Source organism: Chironomus tepperi, unplaced genomic scaffold, assembly GCF_022539635.2.
Source record: "Chironomus tepperi strain 1889 unplaced genomic scaffold, CSIRO-AGI_Ctep_v1 contig_255, whole genome shotgun sequence".
NCBI lineage: Eukaryota > Metazoa > Arthropoda > Insecta > Diptera > Chironomidae > Chironomus > Chironomus tepperi.
In genome coordinates this window covers 76185-100705 of record NW_027226377.1, presented here as the reverse complement: position 1 = coordinate 100705, position 24521 = coordinate 76185, and the positions used below count along the sequence as shown (strand labels likewise).

Sequence of the window (24521 nt, the reverse complement as noted above, 5' to 3'; positions counted from 1 at the left end):
TGACAACAACCCTTTCCCAACTCCATGTATAAGCCCCTGTACATTGCTCAAAGGTGCTCTTTCATCTTTACTGCATGCTGTATTTTCTACTGTATTAATCAGTCTGAAGAATATAAAATAATTTAAATATAAAAAAATATTTATTTTTGCTCTTATTAATGCAAAAGCTCTTAATATCTTAATTCAAATAATATTTTCTGAATGCTAATTAAGCTCATTTGATTTTAAAGGAAATAAACGCGTGCCCAAAATTTAAAATTTCCAGCAACCTAAAATAAATGTCATAAATGTTTATATTTTGATGAATTTTTTTTTATTTAATTTAATTAAACCAATATCCTTAGCAACTAATTTATTTGTTCTAAGGTTTCAAAAACTTTTTTTTATTTATTTTCTTAATTTTCTCTCTTTTTTCCTGCATTACTTATCTATATATCTCTCTATATATATCAATATTTTAATTAAGAAAAATTTGAGCAACAAAAACTTTAGCATTTTGTGTATTTTTCTTCTCTTTTCAAATCATCTCAATCTTAGATTATCCATCGATTTTTAATTATGAAAAATAATTAATTTTTCTCACGTCTATCATTCTTATTAAATCTTATTAATTATAAATATACTGAGTCTCTATACATTAAAAAATATTTTTTTTTCTTTTTCTTATTTCTTTATGATCATTTCATGCAAGATTTTTGCAAATTTTTGTGTGTGTGTGGTGTGGAGGGGATGTTTGTTTTTACTTTGAAATGAACAATTACCGCTAAATATTATGTAAATTTTTATTCCGAGATTTCCCATACATCACAGCTGATGATGCTTATTTACTGCATACGATGACCAAAGTCTGATAACTGTTTATGTGTCACATATCCTGCAAATAATAGAAAATATGAAGTTTATCATTAGAAACGTTTAATTTATGATTTTTAATTATTTAATTGAATAATAAGGCATAAGCATTGTCAATTTTGTATAATACTTGAGCATTAATTTTGACCAGACGAAGACCGAAACTGTCCTGATTATATTCCTTCATAAGATTGAAGTGCAATGTGTTGACAAGGGAAGCACTTTGAACTTTGGGGTTTTTGCATTCAATAGCTCAAAATTCGTAGAGGTGGTAGTAAACACTTTTGGTTTTATGGACTTCATTACCCTTAACTTTATTGTTTTTAATGGTAAAATAAGTAAAGACAATGGACACGAGTACTGGCCACAAAAGTGAGCATGCTCAATTACATTGACTTAGGACACCCATGAGTATATACACACTCATTTAAGTTGACATGCTCATTGTCTGTTAGGGAATCATGTCAGCATAAGGATAACATTTTTGGGCAAACGTACGAATGAGTTCCTATAAATTCCAATTGTAAGATTCAAAAGTAGGATTGCATGCAAGTATGAGTATATTGTATGCAAGTCTTGCATGCAAGTACTAACACTTACATGGAATTGTCGAACCCTATTCAAAAGTAGGCTTCCGTATGTTAAGAGCAAAAGTAGCAGTTTCCTTTCTGTGAGTCCGTTCATAAATCGACCCATTCACTCATAGCGAATATGAACCTCGATTTGAATGTCGACTCCGAGCTCTGCGTGTGTCGAAGTACCTCAAAACATTCACAATAACAAGCCACCGCCATTCAAATCAGCAAGATTCAGTGGTAAGCAGTCATAAATTAAATCAAAATGTCTCGTAAAATTAATCCAAGAATGTGTTGTCATTAGAGACACAAAAAATTCTCAGATTAACAAAACAGAAATCCATGAACGACATGTAAAAGTTTGTGTGCAGAAATACAAAACTCAAACAGACTCGAAAAATCTTTCATCACTCGATTTTCCACAAAAAAGTTACAAAGAAAACAAGCATATTTGCTATGGTTTTAGTCTAAATAGAATTTGAGGCTCATTTCAAGACTACAATTTCTATTGACATTATGCTCTAATAAATTTCAAAAACTTGAAATTAGAGATTAATCCTTACCAGAAATTCCTTCTTGATCTGTTGTTGCTACAATCATCGGCAATGTTTTTGCATTAAATTTATCTGTGAAATCATTTTTGATGCTTGGCTTTCCGAATGCATGATTTACTTGCGTATATCCATTTGATTGCATTGGCTGTAAATTACAGGAATGAAAGGAATTTTTGCAAATTAATATTTCAAAATCTATCAAATTGAAGCCAAAAACTTACATTCATCATTGAATGTGTTACATAGCCATTATTTATAGGAACTGGATTTCTATGACTTGTTGGTGGTGCTACATATCCACTATTATTACTCTTTATTGCAATTGTTGGTTTTGGGAATTTTTCAACTATTGGCGTTGATGCTGAAATTGCTTCTGGTGAAATCAATATTGGCATGATTGGTGCATCTGTATTCAGTAGGAAATTCTGTGAAATAAATTACAGATTAATAAGCAATTTCAAGAATTTATAAAATATTTAATTACCGGAATCTTATCGCTTCCAAAATGACGATTATTGCTATTTGTATTAACAGGATGCTGTCCAAAGCCATCATATTCAATATCATCTAATGCATCAGCAGGCTCACCATCACTTCTTGTACTTTCACTTCGTATACTACTACTACAGTCATTTCCATTAATACTTCCATTTAAGGATCCTCTTAGTAACCGTCCATGCTCATCCTCATTTGTTATAAATTGACTATCGACATTGTGCAACAGATCTGGTTTGCCATTTTTTTCCGAATTTATATCCTTACCCTTTTTCAATTTGTCACTTGTTAAGTCTTCTAAACCAGGTGGCATTTGAATAAGAATATCTTTCATGTCCTTTATCTTTCGATACAAATAGAATACCATGACGACAAAGACGAGCGACGCAATCAACGAGAATAGAATGAATGCTGTCAATTTTGAGTCGAATGTCGTAAAATGGCACGAATGTCCAATCGGTTCTGACCATTCACCAAATAAAAGGTAACCGTATGGATCAAATCTATATGCTTCATTTAATGATCTCAATAAGATCTCATCATTTTCACAATTTATCGACCCTAAATTTCCGATTATGTCGAATGTCTTATTTACGGGAGCATGTGGTGTAAAAACAAAATTTACAGCACGTACTGAAAACTGATAAACTCCAGTCACGTTGTTAACACACAATTTTTCCATGAAACATTCTTGAGACTTCAATCGCACCGTACTTTCTTGAATGCTATCGTCTGTACCGCGGAATGTTGTCTTTAGCTCATAAAAGTCAAGTTTTCCACCTTTATAAATCGGCACATCCCATTGAATAATTCCACTTGTGTAGCTGTTGTTGAATAAATTTGTAGATCCTTTATTCAAAATTACTGGTTGCTTCTCAAATCGTCCTGGTGCACCAATTGCCGTCTGTATATTTGTCTTTGCCGATTCTGAGCATTTATTTGTGCATGCTTGCACAGCAATATCATACTTTGTATTTGGCAATAAATTGTCAACTGTAAATGATCTGACTGTTGTATTGTGAGAATATTTAAGTATTCCATTGATGTAAATCTCATAAACAACTAAGACACCATTAAAATGTAATGGAGGATCCCAAAGTATATCCACGGTCGTGTTTCGAACATTTCGTGCTATCAAGTTTTGTACTGGTGATGGAGCTAAGTTATGCAATGAAAAGAATAAGAGTTAAGATAAGGGTTATATTATGCAAATGATGAATAATGAAAAAGTCAAGAGGGATTTGTTACGAAATTCTCAAATGATTAGCCTTGGATCATGCTTGATATTATTCTTGAATGAAAAAAAGATCTTTTGAATAACAAAATCCATTAAGATTTTTGTAGAGTCTTAAATTAAATTCATTCAATTTGACATTACGTCCTTTACAAAAATCTAAGCATTTTGGAGGTTTTTCGCAATAATCAAATAACGATTTGTGTCATCGCCAGGGAATGCCAGTTAATTGATAAATAAAAAACAATTCATTAAGTACTTACGAGCTTCGAGCGTAGTATTTGCTAATGGTTCACTTGGCGGTCCCATTGTTGAATTTGAAAACATTCGGATGATGATTTTATAAGTAGTATATGGAGTGAGTCCACCCAAAATATACTGTGTGCCTTCAATTGTTATATTCTTTATGACTTCAGGTTCCATACATTCCAACGTTTTTGGTTTATTTGTTGGACAATATTCAATTTGATATCCAGCAACAATTCCCGAATCAGTACAATCTAAGCCCCATTCCATTCCGATTTCAGATGATGTTAAATGTGATATTCTGACGGTTGAAATTTTTCCAATTTCTTGACTATTTGCAGTTGTACATTTTGCCCATATCATACCGGTCGTTGACGTAGGAGAGTTTACAGAAATTGCAAAATTAATTGTCTGGTCCGACTTAAATTCAAAGCTTGTTTTTGATGGGGACAGTCGTACAAAATCAATTGAACTTTCACATTGATTTATTAATTCTGTCTTTGACGGACACCAAAATACTGTATACGATTTTATACCATCTCTTATTCTCTCTGGCGGTGTCCATGACAAATAATACGTATTGTTGATTGATTTCTTATTGAACTTTATTTCATCACGACCCTCAAGTAGTCGCGTTTCTCCAGGAATGATAATTTCACTTACATTGATCGATACACCCACTTCATTTTTACTACGGATTGTTATTTTTGTATCTTTTTGTCTATTTATTGTTCCACGTCGATACACAGCATGAATCGTTGAATTCTCAAATGGCAATTCATGCATCTTATCATCAGACTTAATAACATAACCGAAATTTTCTCCATTCCAAAGACATTTCGGTAGATGCTTCCAATAAACATACAAGTCACCATTTGGATGAATATTAAATGCTCCTTCATCAACTTCTGGTGGTACATCCGGTGCTCGTGATCCTGATGTTGTTTGTTTTGTTTCCCATGCGCTCCACATTTTCTCATTATCTTTTGCTGCTGACACTTTCATTCTAATACTAATGTCATACCATGTGTGACTATATCGGACTGGAATGCTGTAAACATATGTTTTGCGTTTTTCGATTTCATATTTTTCTTGGAATTCTGGCAATAAGATGGATCGACTTTCACCGCATTCAACAGTTGAGTTTATGAGAAATTCAAAATCAAATTTTTCTGGGAAAACTGACAATTTTAATGGTACATTCCATGCAACTTCAATTCTATCTGAATGTGTAGCAGTTATGTTAAATCTTTCTGGCTTATCTGGTATTACGTTCGCCCAATTATCAATATCAAATGTTTGATTAACACTACCAAAGGAATTTGAAGCATACAGCATAAATACAAATTGTCTATTAGTCCTTCGATAAGCGTCTGCAGATATATCGCACTTAAAATACGTTGAATCTTTTGTTGCTGGTTGAACGCATGCATGAACTTGATTTGAATCTTTTATCCGATATTTAAGATCATAATTGACAACAACAGGATTAACTGGTTTCCGGAACGTGCACGTCATGTAAATCCAATTTTTTGAAGTACATTCTATATCCTCAATTCTATCTGGTTTACGTCCAACACGTACTTCATTGTATGTAATTGCATTATTTCCAAGATAGCATATAAACATTGTATTTTGTTCAGGCACTTTTGGAATTACCAATTCAATGGCTGTATCATTTATTCGATGAAAATATTGTGGATCTATCAGCATCGATTGATTCTTAAATGTAAGTTGCGAGCTAACGTCTGTCTCATTACTCTCAACAACACATTTTATCCTTAATTTTGTACCTTTTTCAAGAACTATGTCACCTTTGGGATCTGTCCATCCCGTTGGTCCATTCTGAGTACATTCTGATGTATTGATTAAACTAATAAGAATAACACAGGCTAAAAAAAATCCTATTCGGCACGTTTTTACTCGTTGACATGAATTATGCATTCTGAAATGATTAGAAAGAAGTTTTATGATTAATTAATAAAGGAAATTAAGATAAAAAGAACAATTAATCATACACATTTCGTGTATATAAAACTGATGCTTAGCTTCACAAATGATAGATAAATAAAAGAAAAATGTTTTCATTATGTTAATGCTTTTGTTCTTACCCCTACGCTTAGTGCACTTTCTCAATTAAAGCAATATATAGGCGTAGACCATTTTTATACAGTAATTTACACTGCGTAAATATTCGTTCTTAGAACCTTTAAGAGCTTTTAAATGATTCAAGATGTTGTATTAATTAATTTTAGCCTTAATTAAAACTCTTAAATTTTGTTAAAGATGTGTAAATCCAATGAAGTAATATAAAAGAATTAAAGTTTAAAAATTTATTTCCATTTGTTCAGTAACGATTGTTCACAATGACTGACGATACATTTTGTAAATTTTGTACTTGTTCGAAATTCTTAAACATAACATTTAAAATTGACATGTTTTTAAAATCGAATTATTATGTGAAAATGCTATTATATTCCCGATCGGCACCAAGTAGTCATGATAGACAAGTGACTTCCAAGTGACAATTTTCATGTTGACTACCAAATTTTGCCTCTTGGATGCCATGTGACTGTCATTTGGATGCCATGTGACTGTCACTTAGATGCCATGTGACTGTCACTTGGATGCCATGTGACTGTCACTTAGATGCCATGTGACTGTCACTTGGATGCCATGTGACTGTCACTTGGATGCCATGTGACTGTCACTTGGATGCCATGTGACTGTCACTTGGATGTCACATGACTGTCGCCGAACCTGCCATGAATCACTTGTGCAAATCGGAATTTGTGTGAATTATTTATCCGGAACTGATTGACGGACAGTAAAGTCAAGATACTTATTTTTTATCAAAAGTGTGTCAATATTAATGTATAATAAAAAAAATTGTTTATCTTTTTTTTTACATTTAAAGCTTGAAGTCACAAATTTTAGTAATCGTATAAAAATATGTTATCTATAAATTTTAAAATAGTCTGCCTTAATTTTATAGCCTTTTTTAACTGCATTTTATAGTCTAAGTTACCCAAACAGATAACGAGCACGGATCAATTATATTGATTATGTCTACTCACAAGCACGCTCATGACCAAGCTCAAATAGGTGAGTATACTCATGAGCACGCTCATTTAAGTGAGTAATCCTCATTGTCAGTTAGGGTTTCAATATTAAATTACTTAAAAAAATACATAAAATATGGAAATTCCCATCTATACAACTCTACACACAACTGTACAATACTAATTTTTGTTAAAACTTGCAAACCCCACATAGCCACTTGAATTTTTTATAGGAACTGAATTTTTTATCGAGTTCCTTTGTATGTAGCCATTATTCATCTGAGAATCTTGTATGAATGATTTAATGTCCTTTGAATTTAACATATGACTTTGATTTATGTAAGGATTTGATGATTTACCGGACATGTCTAAATATCCTCCGACTGATACTTTATTTGGTGATTTTTGGGGTTGATGCATTTGCATATAACCCGAACTATTATCAATTAAAGGATTCTGTTTTAATGGAGTTGTTGGAACAGAATGAGATTTTGGTTTGTTTATTGAAGCATTACTAATCACATCAAGTGTTTGACTTTTAGTGAATAATGGTGCTAAAAGCTCTCTATTACTCTCATCACAAAGCTTTTCTTCTATTTCTTTAGAATTTCGATCATTTTCATAAAGTTCTAATTCCTTAAAACTTTCTTCACGAATTTTCTCTAAATTGCAAGTTTTGATCAAATCTAAATCAAATACGCTCGTTAATATTGATTCAGCTTTTGGATCTTTCGTGCCTTTAGGATCCAGTCCATCAGGCCACACAATTTCAATGTCTTTCATGTCTTGTAACTTTTTATAAGATTTATACAGTTTCACGTTAATCCAAACTATAAATAACACTAAAAGAAAAGCAAATACAATTTTAAATGCAGGATTATTAATAACACTAAGAAGAATGCCTGAATTCTCACATGGATGAGGCAATGGAACCGAAGGATTTCCGTAAAATAATCCTTCTTCATTAACATCTGCTTTGTTAGCAAAACAATCTTCTGAATCATTAATAATTGAATAATGCATTCCTGACTTAGTATAATCTACATTAACAGCTCTCATAAAGAAGTTTAAATAGCTTTTATCACAGTCTTGATCATGAATAATACATGAATTTCTATTACTAGATATTTTGAAAAACACACTTTTTTCGTCATAATTATCATTTCTTGATACCATTAATAAATAAAATTTATAATAGCCGCCAAAATTAATTGGTTTCTGCCAAATTAACTCTAAGCTGCCATTTTTATATCGACTATAAATATTGTTAATTTGGCCTGGTTTTCCTACTCTCGTTCTTTGACTTATGCTGCCACTTGATTGCGAACAATTTCTTGTACACGCTACAACTGTAATTGTATAATTTGTAAACGATTCCAAGTCATTTAGACGGTATTTAAAAGTATCGTTCATTGTCTCATTATTGTCTATGTGTATCATACGTTCGTTGTACCATAGTTGATAAGTTAGTGATGGACCATTAACTTCGGCTGGTCTATTCCATTGAAGATCAATAGAATTTGAATGTACATTGATTGTTTTTAAATTTTGAGGAGCAGAAGGCGCTATAGAAATACACGAAATAAATAAAAAGTTTGTTATATTTGTAATAAGACTCATAAATTAGAGATGTTTACTCACATCCTTCCAATGTTCGTATCATAATAGGTTTTGAGAAGGCCCCAGAACGCCCACTTATGCTTATCAATGAAATTGATATGTTGTAAATTTTATATGGTTTTAAATTCGTAATTTGATATAGATTTGTGTTTTTGTTATTATTGTTTACTTTAAACATTTCATAAATTTCATCCTCTAAACACAATTTTTTATCAAAATCGGCAACAACGCAATATTTAATTTTATAAACTGAAACTATATCTTTATCAGCACAATTCAGTTCCCAATTGAAGAGTATTGAATTTTCATTGAAATATGTAGCCCATATTGAGTGTAATGTTCCAATTTCTGAAATTAATATAAAACTTCCTCAGGTAATGGAAAAATTTTAAGAAAAATATTACAAAAAGTATATAATACCATCCGGTTTTGATGAGGTACATTTAGCCCATTGAATTCCCCTTGCTATTCCATCTTGTGTATTAACTGCAACACCAAATTGATGTGATATGGATGTGTTTAGATAAAATTGTGTTTCAAGCGCAGGTAAATCCAAAAATTTGATTGGTCCGTCACATTTATTCGACAATTCGCTTACTTGGTGACACCAAACGACTGTGTAATTATTTATATCAATGATGTTATCATATGGTCTCCATGACAATTTATATCCAACGTTCATATCTATCCATTCTTTTTTGATGTGAAGAAAATTTTTCGATTTATGCCCATACACGTTGACAGAAACATATTTCTTCGATAAACCTTCGTGATTTGAGCTATAAATATGAACCATAATGTGTGGCACTTTGTAACTTATTCTATTTGATATCATAAGAGATGTTTTTGTTGTAAAAGTTTCGTTCAACAGTTCGTTTGTTTTCGAATCAAAAAGTTTTATAAAATAGGAAAACATGTCACCATTTTGATAGAACCTTGGAACTTCTGTCCAGTACAAATAAATATTTCCACTTTCCATTACATTAAAGCAATTATTACACACACTTGGGATATTTTCTGGAAGTTTTGGGTGCGTTTTAAAAGTTTTTTCTATATATGGTGACCACATCTCATCAGTATCTTCTGAAACTTTTGTTTTAATACGAAACCGTAATTGATAAATGGTGTTTGCGAATTTAATATTTGTTAAAGTTAGAATTTTCTTTTCATTGTATCCGTTACTTTCGAAATTTTTAATGATTACTCTTTCCCACTCATCGTCATATTCACTTTTAATTTTAACTTCAAACATCATTTCCTTTGCAACAGATTCTAAGTACTTTGGCAACGAAAACATGACAAAGACTTTATTTGACATGGTACCATTATGAGGTTTTGGTAATTGCACATCAAAATGTTCAATTTGCTTAGGCAACAGTGTTTCCATTAGCTGAATATCAAAGTTTTCTCTCCTTTTGAAGAATTCGGTGTGCCCGCGAAGTGTGAAATTAAAAACTGACTTCAAAGAATCCTCGATTACTGTTATATTACAGGAATAGCCACCTTTCATATTTGGCTTTAGTCTGCAATTGAATTTCTGTAATAGAATCAAGATTTTGTTTTCTTTTTTCACTTAACCTTTTAGACAATTTTCGAGAAATAATGTTAAAGTACCTCTTCGTTGCTAATTGTATAAGATAAACGATATGTTATTGGATGATAACTGAAAGGTTGTTGAAATGTACATGTTAGATTCTTTAAATCATTTGTTCGACATTTGAAATCATGAACAGGAGCAAATTTATCCTCAACATATATCTCACTAAGTCCAATTATATTTTGTTCTCTTTTGCATGTGATATTCTTCTTTGTAGGCTTCGTGCTTGAATTTACATAGACAATGCATGTGTCATTTAGTCTCTGTAAATGAGTTTTTATTTTTAAAAAATCATCGTTAGTCATGAATAGACACAAATTTATGTATTTCAGTACCTTAATATAGCTTTCAGGTACGAGATCATCACCATCATAGAAATCTAATTTTCCGCCAGACTGAGGAACAAGACAACTGATTTCGAATGTATCATTTACTCGAGCATATTTTACTGATGGATTCACACCTAGCAACATGCAATTATAATGTATAAAAAAAATGAGCAAAAGAGTTCTGTGAGATTTGTAATAATTGTAATTCTCACCAATACCATAGGTCTCAATTCCGCATATCAAAAAGAAAATAAAAAATACCAATAGAACAACGTGCAACATCCTTTTAGGTCTGAAAAAAGGGAAAAATTTATTAAAAATCATTTTTGCTTTACTTCCCGTTCATAATTTTTCTCTCTCCAACTTAATCACTAATTAATTAGCTAAATTATTAATTTACAGAAGAAGTGTTTTTCAAAGAGGAAAAAGTATTAAAATGCTCTAATATCTAAGCAACAAGTTAATATTTCTGTTAGTACTGTGGGTTGTTCATAAATTTTTAAGTAAGTAAGTAGTGGTGCATGTAAGGAGCAAAACCCATAAACATATTAATATTACGTGGATGTAGCATAGCAAAAATATAAAATTATTGTGAAAAGTTTCAAACACGAGCAAATAAAATATAAAAAAAATTATTTACAGTCAACAACAAGCAAATCATGATTAAACTTAAATTGTTCGTGCAATATGTAAATGTGATCATCCTTAGGGGGCGTTTAGTTGTTATGTAACGCTGTTAGTGGGGAAGGGAAATTAAAAATTCGATTTTCGGGTAGGATTGAACCACCCCGATCGGCGGATATTGAAATGTTGCTACTACGCGAAGAGGCGGCAGTATACTTAGAACCAAATAGCAGCCACTCGTCTTCTACTTGGTTCTAAGTGAACTGTCCTCTCTTCATCTTGAAGCCTAGAAAACGAGTGGCTGCCATTTGGTTCTAAGTATACTGCCACCTCTTCGCCGTGGTAGCAAAATTTCAAAATAAGCTGATCAGGCACCCTCCCTCTTCTCCTTTAACAAAATTCCAACAAACCCTCTCAACCCTCCACAAATTGGGGAGAGTCCAATCACAAGAGCGCTACATAACAAGTGAACAACCCAACGATACAATAAATAATTTATAAGACCTTTTTTAATATTAAGCAACAAATCAAAAAATATATTATGCTAATTAGATGGTTTCAATGAAGAAATACAATATTTAAATTAGAGTAAACATTTGTAATTGGGTGAATAGAAAATTTATTTTAGGACCTAACAAATTAGCACTTTAAATTTTTACAGACAACATTTTTTTTTTCTAGTGCCGTTAGGACAAAAAAAAACCCATTTTGTTTTAAAATGAAATAAAAAAAATATTGTATTACTTTATGTAGAGTATCCTTGGGTGATTTAACTAAATTGAAACATCCGGTTGCCTAGTGAATGGTCTGTTTTCAACATGTAATATCATGACTACAAAAGAAAAATATCCACATGCACTTTTGTATCAAAAAAAAAAAAAATAAATTAAATTCATTGTAACTTGTTGAATAACATATCTCTATGCATGATAAAGAATAATAATAAAAAAAATTCCAACAAATGATGAAAAGGATTTATCATAACATTGAAGTTAAACAATAAGAGTCGTTAATGTAAATTATATTAAAGTAAATTTTATCAAGTTGCTTTAACAATTCATTCAAGGTTTCAGAACTCGAAATCGACTCTAATTTTATACGAATTTTCCGTATAAAAAATACATGTCAATTTCGAGCTCTAATAAAACCTTTATGATGCTAATTTCGAAAAACCAAATATTATTCCCACAAATCTGATGTTAATTGGCACAGAAAATATTATTTTCATCCTAATAATAAAAATAGCTAACTAGAAATTCGATGTAATTCTCGTGTTCTCAAAATAACCACAATTTTTATTTATTTTGATTAAAAATAAATAAATATTATTGTGGTTTGGGAACGTTGTGAATTTACGTAGTGTTGAAAATAGCTTTTTTGAACCCTTGTCGTAACGCTTTGTAACAAACTCCTGAATCATAATTTGTACTCCGTAGGAGACTTCGTAACAAGATTATACCTTTGAAATCTCCATTAATTAAAGTTTTTAAATCTGCCTTTTTGGAATGCAAAAGAGCTTGTGTACGATCAAAGAACTCTTGGAAGGAAGCTGTTGTTAAAGACAGTGTTGCACTTGGCAAGTGGGAGGCAGCTCCAAGCGACATGTGGTCATGGACCATAATCGATCTGTACATCCAGAGAATTAAGTTAGGAACAAAATTGCTCTTCTCCCATAAACGTTACGTAATTTTCAAACGTCCCCTTATTATGTACATAAAAAAGTATGAGACAGATATAACTTGGATATAACAAATTATAACATTTCTGTATCTATTATACAAGAAAAGCTAATTAATGTAAATTTAAACACGCTAAACCAATAAGCTCATTAATTTGTTACGACAACATAAGTGAGGAAAAATGGTTCATAAAGTAAGGCTGAATTTTTATTTCATCCTAAATAATTTAGCTTTAGTAAATCCAACTGGAGATGTTTCTCATTACAACATAATCCTTTAAAATCATAACAGGAATTATTAATTGAAGCTCACTTTTTAAAGCTTACATCTTTTCCGGATTTTGGTGAACTTTCTTTAATTCAATGAAATATTGGTTTGTTCGCGTCAATCAACAAGTTAAAGGGTTAATGTAAATTTTAGAACATCTAGAACTAAATTTTTAACCTGTTCAAATTTATGTAGTTGACGCCTTCAGTCTATCTTAACCTTTTTAAAATGAAACAAGACGAGCAGTCCTCTGACATCCATAAAGAAGTAAAGCGAATTCCATTGAGCAAACTTGATGGAAAAATGATATTAAACAGTAATGGAATGACTAAATATAATCATGAGTATTATATCCTTCATCGTCTGATCAGAAATAATGCCCGAGTAATACAATGCAGCTGGTCGCATTTTTTGAAGTAAAATCAAGGGCGTCAAGGAAACTTCTCGTCTTATCGTTAATACGGAGGCATATTGTAGTGTTCGGAATAATCCATTAAAACAACATTATGCTGCGTATATAATTTTCAATTCGTCATCTTTGACGGAATTATACCCTAAATATTGACTAACTTTAGCATAATAAATCTATTGCAACAATAAACATATTTATGAAAAGTTAGCAAGCAGGCACCGAGTAGAACTTCCTTTACTTTAATATTCTAGCTGAGCTTACTCTCAGCTTCCTTGCTCTTTGCCTGCTGGGTATTACTTTTCAAGAAACACATAAACTCATGCTTATAAAAGAAGAAAAAAAACAAATAACTAACTGCTTGTTTGCGTGAAAATAAAAATAACTTATTATTTCTTGTAACATTATCTAATAAGAATTGTTGTTATAGCAGAGGCGTTACCATGAAGGGGGTTTGGACATTCTTAATCTTAATAGAGTTTTCTTTTTTATTCATTTAAGATTAAATGGATTTAAAATTTATGAGGCATTAAGGGACAAGTGCATTAGGAGTATAACTAGGCCCTCCTTCCGAGAATGATTAAAAATAGTAATGTCACTATGGATAGAGCTAGTTTTGAGATTTTAAAAAATAAAACAACCGACCCCCCTTAATAAAATTTTCTGAATAGTACGGCATCAACATATGGGCAATAAAACTCTTTGGATACTATCTAATGGCGCTACATATTTTAGCATTAAAACTTAAATGAAATATAAATATTTAGCACAATAATGTTAAACATATGTGAAAATTAAATTTCCTATACCAAATTACATCTTTTCAAAATAAAATCTAACAAGAAGTTCCACATTTAACTAAGTTTGATAAGAATTTAAATTACATTCCCGTGCGGCACATTACAATCAGCCTTCGTTAATATGTTCTTATCGTTAAAACGACAACGCATCGATCCCTTAGGGAACACGTGCTATACAAGATTGATAATAAAGAATGAAAATTGCAGTCATGAGTCGAGTCAACTTTTTCCGCACAAAACCGTAGTCGACATCAAGAAATGGCTTTAAGTGAAATTTATTCATTAGAATTGAAATTGATTATTTGGAATTGAAATTGAAACGAACTTTTCCTTTGAAATATTCTTTAGCAAAAAAGTATATGTTGCTAATAGGTATCTCTTAAAAAGATGATTTACATTTTCTTTCTTATTATTTATGTGCTCGACGAGATTTTCATCTCTTTTTTTTTGTTAAAATTGATAATTTTTGACACATTATTATTTTCACAGACTGCTAAGCAAGACGGCTTGCACTTGACTCATTACTCTTCTTTAAAAATAAATAATATTTAAGGTTAAAAATATATATAAGATGAATGTTGTTAATGCGACAATTCTTATCAACATCAAATTGTTAAATGGAAATTAAATATTTAAATAATAAATAAGAAAACATTTGCCAATATTTGATTAAATGAATACTCAGAAAAATTGTTGATTCTAGCGAATAGCTCGTGATGTTCGCAAAAGTATAATGTTAGTGCATTAGAAAAAGTAATACTAATGTGTTAATACAAATAAAGGTTTTTTTCCCTTAATACAATTATTATTGAATTAATTTTAAAAACTTTTGCATGCAAACTACATAAAAAATAGCTTTAAAAATTGCTTACCTTTAACGATTTCGATTTTAATGTAAATATTCCTTTTCTTGAATTCAATTCTTTCTTTTTTGTAATTTTTACTATAGAATACACTTTGACACCGGCAACTTCATTTTTCATACTATTGTATGTATCATTTGTATATTATTTTTTTTAAAAAAAAGTAAAACGTAATGAGATTCGAGGTACAAAAATAGATTCGAGTTTATTTTTTCAATGAACACATTTAACTATATCCAAAAAGTAATCATCGGAAGCAACAAGTTGCAGCTTCACGTGGAATGAAAAATGTTTTTTTTCTGTTAAGCAACGATTTTTTCAATGATACTTAAACGTTTGACGGTCAGGATGTAACTGAACACGTATCATTTTCTTCAAGTGTTAGTTACTACATTCCTATATCTTACCTAGGCCATTTTCAGCAGTAAAAAAAATTGTTCATACGAAGATACTTTGCTTGCTATCGCAAAAAAATTTATACCAATACTTCTTTATCTTAGATAACGTTGCTATTTTGTGTGTTCATATTTTTTTGTGTATTGTTTTCAAGCGCATGTGCTTATGTTGTTATTTTGACTGAATAACTGGAAAAATGTTCGATAAAAATGTACGAAATTTTTTTAGGTCTAACAAGACAAAAATTTTTTTTAAACTTCTCAAATCAAGTTCTTCTAACCAAATGATTAATTTAACAAAATATTTAAGTTTCGATTGTGAAAAGAATAGAACATGTCCGTTGAATTACTGATACGGGTTTCTTATCATCCATATTTAATGTACGTAGAATTGAATAATTGACACTTTTTGAACTTTTTGTCACTTATTAAAAAAAGTTTTATAATTAATAAAATCAATTTTTTTTGGTTTATTTAGAATTTAGAACACATCCAAGGTTAGATGTTTGGTATTTGAATCTTAAGAGTTGGTGAGACTTGTCAGTCAATTACAATGTTTTGAGTAAAGGTCCGAGTATATAGGTCTACTCTGTTCTATAATAGTTACTAAAATAGAGTTCGGTCAAGAGCAGCAGACTTGCATTTGTATTAGATACACAGATCTGCAATTTTCAGCTGTACCTTATAGCAAGCCTGCAACCTTGGACGGACCCTAAACTAAACAAATCATTAAAACCTCGTTCCAAATCCCATCAATACAAAGTCCAACATTCTAGAAATTTCAGTCCCTGAACTCAGAATACATCAAACAATCCATCAGTAAAATCAATACAAAAGCTCTAATACAATTAATCTTAAAGTTTGTTTACCCATTAATTATATCCAGAATTGCGCTTCAAACATCCGCAAACGATAATATTTCAAATTTTATTTCGCATACAGATATTCATCTGACTCAGTGTTATTTTCCCTACATTCGACGCAAGCGTTGGATTTTGGATCGTGTCGGCTCGTAAATTTTTTTTTTATCAAATATTTTTTTGAATGTATTATAATGTTTACATTTTTTAGGACATAAGAAGAAAAAGGCATGCCGAAAGAATAATTTTCATTGATAAAAATTCAGAAGTTAAAATATTTTTTTACATTTGGGTTTGTTTGAGAGGAATGAGAGAACAGAAATGTGACTCTCACTATTTACTGTTTATGTTTAGTCAACCTGAAGCTCTTTAATTTCAATAGAAATCCAAAGAGTGTGCATTTGACACTTTTTTAACGTATAAATCTCTCCTTCATATTTACTCAGACTTTTTGATACATACATACGAATTTTATTAGTCTTCACGTAGATTTCCACGACTTTTATTACATACTGATGAGTCATCTATTCGGTTTTTTTTTTATTGCCGTACCCACCAACAGGCAATTTAATAAATTGATTTATCTTCTTATCGTCAAATGCAGTTGGTAAACAAATGTTGATTAAAGTCACGTTGTTTCCTTATAAATGTTCCACACACAATTTTTTATTCGTTTATTTACGAATGAATACATTTACATTTAAAATTGATTGAAAAGATCACAATAATATCTTTGGGGTTTAAAAACAATCCTTTTTCAATTATGCAAGCTATTTGCTAAGATATTGTGTAATAATAAAGAAGAATTTCATTAGAAGTCTTTGATTGTTGCGGTTTCAATACATATGTATGTAGTGGTTAAGAGAAGTCTTCGATTGGAAATGAAACCCTTTACGTTCGTGCTACAGAGAGGATTTCCTCTATTGATATTGTTGTCCATAATTGTCTGCATACAAGGTGTTACTCAAAACACACTTGTATAGTTATGAGTATCCTTTCTAGGGACCAAGACCGAAAAATACCGGATTTCGGGAAATCATAGTTAAGAGTTCTCGATACCGAGACCAACACTACGCGAACGAGACTTGTAACTAAATTATTTGGAAGACCATGACTGGACGATCGAGACTTGTTCCTTGTTCCCAGTCCCAATCTCGCTCTCGAAACAGAGACTTCGGGAGAATTCTATTCACAGCACCAAAAACATTCATATTACCACTACACATTCATACTATCTCAAGATTACACACTAGCTTTTTCAAAATTCCCGCCAAAAGAAACTGAGCTTTTTTTGACAGTACGTAGTAACATAATGTTATACAGCGTTTAAACGAACCATTATACTGATTTGAATTTTTTTAAGCAACAGCAATCATACCAGAAGCAGTATTTTCCAAGTATTGTCTTGATCAACAATCAAAACATTCAGTCATGCAAACTGAATAAAATTGAGTTTCTCAATCTTTCTTTTTTTTTCTTATTCATCAAGAACTTAAGTTTATATTGAATGTTTTTGAATAAATTATTAGCAAAGCTTTAAAAAGTTGATTAAAGTCATCTAGAAAGTATTGAATCTTTTTATAGTATTTACTAATTATTAATATTTCCAGCTGCGAAATAAATTAAAATCAATAGAACCATTAAGTTCATTTAATGACACTTTCGGCTGTTGATTAATTTTGGAACTATTGCTAATATCTAATGGCCACAAACATTTAAGAGCAAATGATTAATTAGAAGGTCAAATTTTGCAAGTTATGTCGTCATTATGAAGTTTAATGGCAATTTTATTACGAATATCGGTTAATTATTGAATGGGGTTGGAAGGCAATTAATAATATAGTTTCTAATAATTTTCTAATTTGAGATAATGACAATCAGCGATAAAATTTTAGGAGGTTTCCTCGAAACTGATAAGAAACACGAATTGCAAAAAACCCGACTGACATTTGCGGAAAACTTCATTTTTCGCAGTAAAAGTCGGTCAAAATCAGCCGTCACCGTGTCGTCAGGGGAACTTCGCGTCTTACCGTTAATACGGTCACGTAGCCATGTCCTAGGGAGCACATTGTGGATTTTACTAAATTAAGTACTGTGTATTAACACAGTAATAAGGAAAATTGCCGGAAGAAGACAAGAAAACAACAAAAACAGATTTGGAAGCAAATATAAGTCAAAAAGCTTTAATCTTAATAAAACAAAGTTTTTAAAGGGAATCAAGATGTATCACATTAATAGAGAATGAAGACATAAAAATCCAATAACAATTAATTCTCTTCGGAATTCCATTCGATTCATACCTATAATATCGAGTCAAATGCGCAAGTCAGGTACATATAGTTGTTTGCAAATAATTCATAATGCTACATGCATAACATGGATCATTGCAGACATGTTGATAGCAAATAAATGAAATATTTTAGTTCAACAAATAATAAACCTTTTTAAAATTTGCTTGAATGGACATTTTCGGACGAATGGTTGATGTATTCAAAAGGATGTTTTTAATTTATAGCAGATATTATTTTGAGTTTTCCAGAAAAATCAAGAAGCACCTTAAGGCCTACCTTAAACTTTAAGAAATCATCCAATATCAAAAGCTCAAACTCCTAATTTCTTTAAATTCTTAAATAATACAGATTATTAACGAGTCGGTAATTAATCATAAAGCTTCAAACTCACAAAAGTAGAACAAACACATTTTACTAATGAAAAAATCAAGTAAAACATAAATTTGTCACTCATCGATCATTTTGCTGACTTATTTACTTCATTGCTTTTGATATTTATTTAACATATTATGAGAAAAATTCTATAGGCATATGTGCTTTCATTAATTATAAATGACTGTTTTTCGAAAAAAAAAATAAATGAATAAAATTGTGTATGAAAAAGAAGAGCATTGATGTACTCTAATTAGGGTTCGTCCGAAATTGCAGGTCTGCAGCCTTGAACGAACTAAAAGGTATATCCCAAAACTGCAGGTATTTGCATCTAAAATGCAGGAAATTCGGTTTCTTAGCTGAATTTCATCTTCTAACTCAAAATAATTCTAGATCGGAGATGGGCAGCTTGGGTACCGAAAATTTTTGGAAAAGCCATGAACCCTACGCCGTGTGCGGTTTTGGTCGAGACTTATCACCAGTATGTACCGCGAGAAATAAAAGATTGCCCACCATAAATCTATCCAGACACTGTTATTAATTAATTTATTGCATATTTTCGGTACACAAAAAAGTAAAGTGCTTTTTAACATTTGTATAACATATCACCACTTGATGTACAACATTTCAAAAGCTTTCAAATATAAGTGCATCATAAATAACTGAGCTTTATATCATCATACCTCAACAAATATGAATGTCAAAAGTGAAACGATGAAGTTTATTTTCCTCTTATAAAGGATTTATCACAGTAATCTGTTGCTTTAACATATTTCACATGCGCAACGAATTTCATGCTCAATTCTTGATAAATTCTTAAACTGACAATTTGTTTCTAGGATTTGAAATTGCTATTTAGATATATTTTTATGGATTTTTGAAGAATTGAATCAACTTTAAAGCTTTTTTTGTTTTGATTTTTGATGGATTTAATTTAGATGTTTTTGTTTTGATTTCAATTTTGCCGCTTTTTTGATTTCTTGATATATCATTAAATTCTAAAAATTAATAGAAGCTCAAAAGGTCATTCATTTTACTTCTAAGAAAATTCCTTATTAAAAGTCTACAACTCTTATTTGAATTTGCATAAAAAATTTTTAACGCCCAAACATGTAAAATACACAGAAGAATATAAAAAATTGATTACAGATTAATTTCTTTGGAAAACAACATCTCTTGAGATTTTCTTTTTCATCTTCACGTGATGATATCCTTTTTTCATGAAAATCCTCAAATCCTCAGATAAAGGATAATCAATCATTGTTTTATCAGTGGATAAAAGAAGTTTCAACAATTCATTCATCATTGTATCCTTTCCACAACATTATTTTCAATAGAATGAATTTAGAGAACAATAAGCATATGAATTAGAATAAAACGTGATCAATAAAATACATTTGTGAGTATTTATTTAGTTCAATATTTGCTATATTGTGGGCTACAGGGTATTCTGTATTTTGTAGCAAGATAACGTCATCTAAAAACCATTTCTAATATTTGAATTGTTCTTTATCCAAAAAGGAGCAACGTGTTCGTTTGGGCACTGCTTCTTCAACTTGTTTGAAGAACATGCAAAAATGCCCTGACGATACTGTGACGACCGATTTTGATGCCGTGATTAACCATATTATACCACTCAGGTATTCCAGGAATCTAAATATTTTTGCTAAAGTCGTAGGTTTAATAAGCTTGAAATAAAGCTTTAGTTCGAAAATGTCATGGACTGCATGACGTGTACGATCGTAATTTACCCCCAAGGTGAGCCGTGGCACAGTAAAGTTTGGACAATACTGAGCTAAAGAATACTTTTGTGCTTCTAATGTCTTAAAGTTTTGCAATTATGACAAAAAGTCCTAGTATTTCATATCCCGAGTAGACAAGAATACGTTGTAATTAGTTCAAGAATTAGTTAGTGACTAGAAATTAATTTTAATAACTGCAGTTAACTGGATGGTTTTTCGATGACTTTATCGCACCAAAAAATACTTGAAAAATGCTTTTATCCGAAATAACTGGCTTCGTCCTATATACAGCATAACAACAAAATTTCAATACATGCTTTGTATTAAACAATATTGTGAAAATCACGATGAATATTGAATTTTCAATTTTAAAAATATCAACAACTGATAACTTTTTTCAATGAAAAACTGTAAACGGCCATATAGCTTGGTTTAAAATTCTACGAATATTATAATTGTAAATCACACAAGCTCCTTCCGAGAAGAATAATGCAGCAAACAATTCATTGTAATCTTTTTTTTCATTAAACTACTGTGAATTTTATAATCTTATCAAAATTCAACTGAAAAAGACAAGGCAAGGCGTATATATATTTTAAGTATATTAAAAATTTACAACGAAAAAACATTTCAATGAATTTTTGATCATATCAAAGAAAGGATAAGTATATCAGAATTTAGGTTAGATTTACTGCTTCATGCTGTTATATTCATAAAACCAAATTACGAATGAATTTATTTTTATCTTAAAAGGTTCTTGAACGAAGCTTACTTTTTGACGTCTAAAATTTCACCAGATTTTGTGACATACTAAGCTAAAAATTTCACTTTAATTGGATGTGATAAGTATATAGCTCTACATGCACAACTTTTCATTACTTTGTGCTGAATCTGTTTAAATAAGCATATTGCAGTCAAAAGATAAATATCTTTTATAAAATATTCATGTTTACAACCGGAATCCTTGTATATTTTATTTGCGTAAGAAATTGCAAAAATAGTTGACAGGAAAAGCTTGGGAAAAGCTTCATATGTGTTTGGATCAATATGAAGTAAGATGCTGTCATCAGGGGTGGATTTACTGTAACCATGTTTATATGTGGAACTTAGATTACAACAAAATGCTTTGTAACTGACTCTGTTGCTGGCTCTGTCACCTAGTTATCTTCAGGAGACCCCACCTGTCTCCATACATCTGAACTACACCTCTGACTGTCATCATAAGTAAACAAGCATTCATATTTCATGCTGATCTGAATTAATCCACATGCAACTCATTATACTGACTTCATTTAAAATAAGCAATAATGACTTTTCCTTTAAAAAAAAAAAAATACTTCCTAGAAAATAATCTCAAAAGATTATTTTTATTCAAGAATATGAAAATGCAGAATCAGCTTTAATTGTAAATCCTTCATGCATTAAGGAACTTTCAAATTAAGTACTTCAAATGAAATTCTTTTTAAAATATAAAGTCTGAGTATTATCAAATATTCCTGAGTCATAAATAGAATCTTTAATACCCGGATTAAAATGAATTAAATGGCGGGATTGATCTTAGTGATAAAGCTTGAAATTAATCCGACACGAATAAGGACTGAGTCTAAATTTCGCTAATTGTTTTGATTCTCGATAAAGCATTTAGTGTGCCAAAAAGGATTCACAATGTCTAAACTATGAAGTCAGATCGAGTATTGTAGCACAAAGTAAATACAGATTCACAGGCCACCCACAACAGCTAATTTTAAATTGTTCAACAAAATCATTCAAAACGTGATGCAAAATTAAATTCTGTTTAAACTCAGTCGAATGTTTAAAATGTCCATTTAAATTCCACAACTATTCATCATTAAACTCATACACAAAATGTATTCAAAATTGCAAAAAATTTAAATCTGGCATTTTTCAATTTAATTTTTCTTTCATAATACAAAAAGTTTTTTTAATGAATATCCGCCTACAGAACCATCCAGTTCTCATGTGAAGAAAATTTCCGAGAAAGTCCGATTGCGTAACTTAGTAATAATATTTCTGCATAGACCAGAATCATTCAATTCAGTATTCACAATAGCGGCATGAAAAATGAGCTTAAATAAATCTCATGAATGTATGTAACTGGAATTGGAAATGTGTTTTGTCATGTACATAAAAAAAAGTATAAACAGGACATAAGCAAGAGAAGAAATAAAAAAGAATAAAGTAAATAAATATATGTTTCAAAAATATAAGAATGCTTCCAATGAATCTCTTAGTTTTCTTAAGAAAAAAAAGAAGCATATGTTACTTCTTAGAATCCTCAAATGTACATACACAATAAAGTCAAATTATAAATTATTAGCAATCAAAAAAACAGAAATAAGAAGCGCTATAAACTGAATTAACTGAATCACATATTTTTTTTAACGAAACAATTTCCCCGTATTAAAAAAAAGACTAGCAACAAAACAGTCATCGTTATAAATTAGCACTTAATTGTTAAAGACGCTTTTTAGACATTTTAAGGTTATCCCGAGCGACACAATGCTGTGAATCTTATATTTTCGTGTAAATCAGTAGTGACAGTGCCGTCAAGGAAAAAAAGAGAATTTGTATGAGCTTTGTGATGTGACCAGCAATAGAATCCGATAGAAGGCATTTTGTGGTAACCTAGACTCGAAATCGGAGCATGGTTCCAGTAAATGCCGACAAGGCTTATTTATGTATTACATGAATAATAATAACTTATTTATTTAATAAGAATAATTTCAATTTTAAGAGACCAAGCCACAGGCTTTTACAACTTATATTTTAATTTAAACAAGGCAACTACACTTCTTACTTCTAATACGGCGACTTAGCGGTGCACCAACGACTATGTTGCGCAGTTCGGGATCCTCAACATTGTAATTGTTCTATTTCCTTAATATAGGGTAAATTATGTGAATCTTAATCGACTTCAACTTCAATAAACATTCATTGTGTAATGCAATTATTGAAATTTGATACATAATATGAAAGTAAGAGAAATGTGTCTAGCCAGAAGTAGATTAAATTAATTTCCATGACAAAATGACCAACAATCAACTCAGAAATTTCTAGAATCTTGGTGAACCCCTGATTAAATACGTCTATAACATTCCTTGAAATTGTCTATACAATATAATACTTTATAGACAGTCAATATTGGTGACCTTTTAGCTTCCAATCTCATTATATTTAGCTGGAACTTTCATGAATCCGTTACTTTTTAAGTGAAATAACGATGCAATCGATTGCAATTCAGCGCTATCTAAAGCATGCAAGCTTTAATTTAATTGAAAAAGCAAGACATTTAAAATTCAAATTAAGGCACAAGCAGCTGTGAAAAGCAATGGTAATTTCGCACAATAAAAAAGCAAGTCGACACTTTAAAACCTTTCATAACAAGATGAAGCCAGTCAGACAGTCAAAATGATCAATAAAGTACACAAACTCGAAGGAAAAATTGCCGTAAAAAATAAAAAGTTTAATTTTTGTCTTCATTCGAAAAAAAAACGTTAATGATATCGCTGTTTATATTCCCCACAGTTATTTTTTTCGCCTTTATAGAATTCCGAGAAAAAAACAAAAAAATATATCGTGGCCGAAGACATGTATAAAAAAATAATATTATTTTTTTATTATTATTTAAAATGCG

At 30.7% G+C, this 24521-nt stretch overlaps 1 protein-coding gene across 6 annotated transcripts in view; it reads right to left on the bottom strand.

Moving 5' to 3' along the window:
- Positions 1 to 24521, bottom strand: part of dome (cytokine receptor domeless) — a 28186-nt gene continuing 3665 nt past the window's right edge. Inside the window, exons 1-8 of one of the 6 annotated variants that reach the window (XM_070641719.1) lie at positions 13312 to 14238; positions 11933 to 12020; positions 10777 to 10856; positions 10571 to 10698; positions 10253 to 10498; positions 9059 to 10175; positions 8660 to 8986; positions 6275 to 8583 (exon numbers count right to left, since the gene is read on the bottom strand). In XM_070641719.1, coding sequence (XP_070497820.1) covers positions 7199 to 8583; positions 8660 to 8986; positions 9059 to 10175; positions 10253 to 10498; positions 10571 to 10698; positions 10777 to 10846 — 3273 coding nt within the window. In that variant the 5' untranslated portion in view covers positions 10847 to 10856; positions 11933 to 12020; positions 13312 to 14238 and the 3' untranslated portion in view covers positions 6275 to 7198. Of the gene's footprint in view, positions 875 to 1990; positions 2127 to 2202; positions 2407 to 2465; positions 3635 to 3973; positions 5902 to 6274; positions 8584 to 8659; positions 8987 to 9058; positions 10176 to 10252; positions 10499 to 10570; positions 10699 to 10776; positions 10857 to 11932; positions 12090 to 13311; positions 14239 to 14427; positions 14929 to 15215; positions 15866 to 24521 lie in introns of those variants that run through there. The other 5 variants (XM_070641718.1, XM_070641717.1, XM_070641720.1 and 2 more) reach the window with 5 other exon arrangements.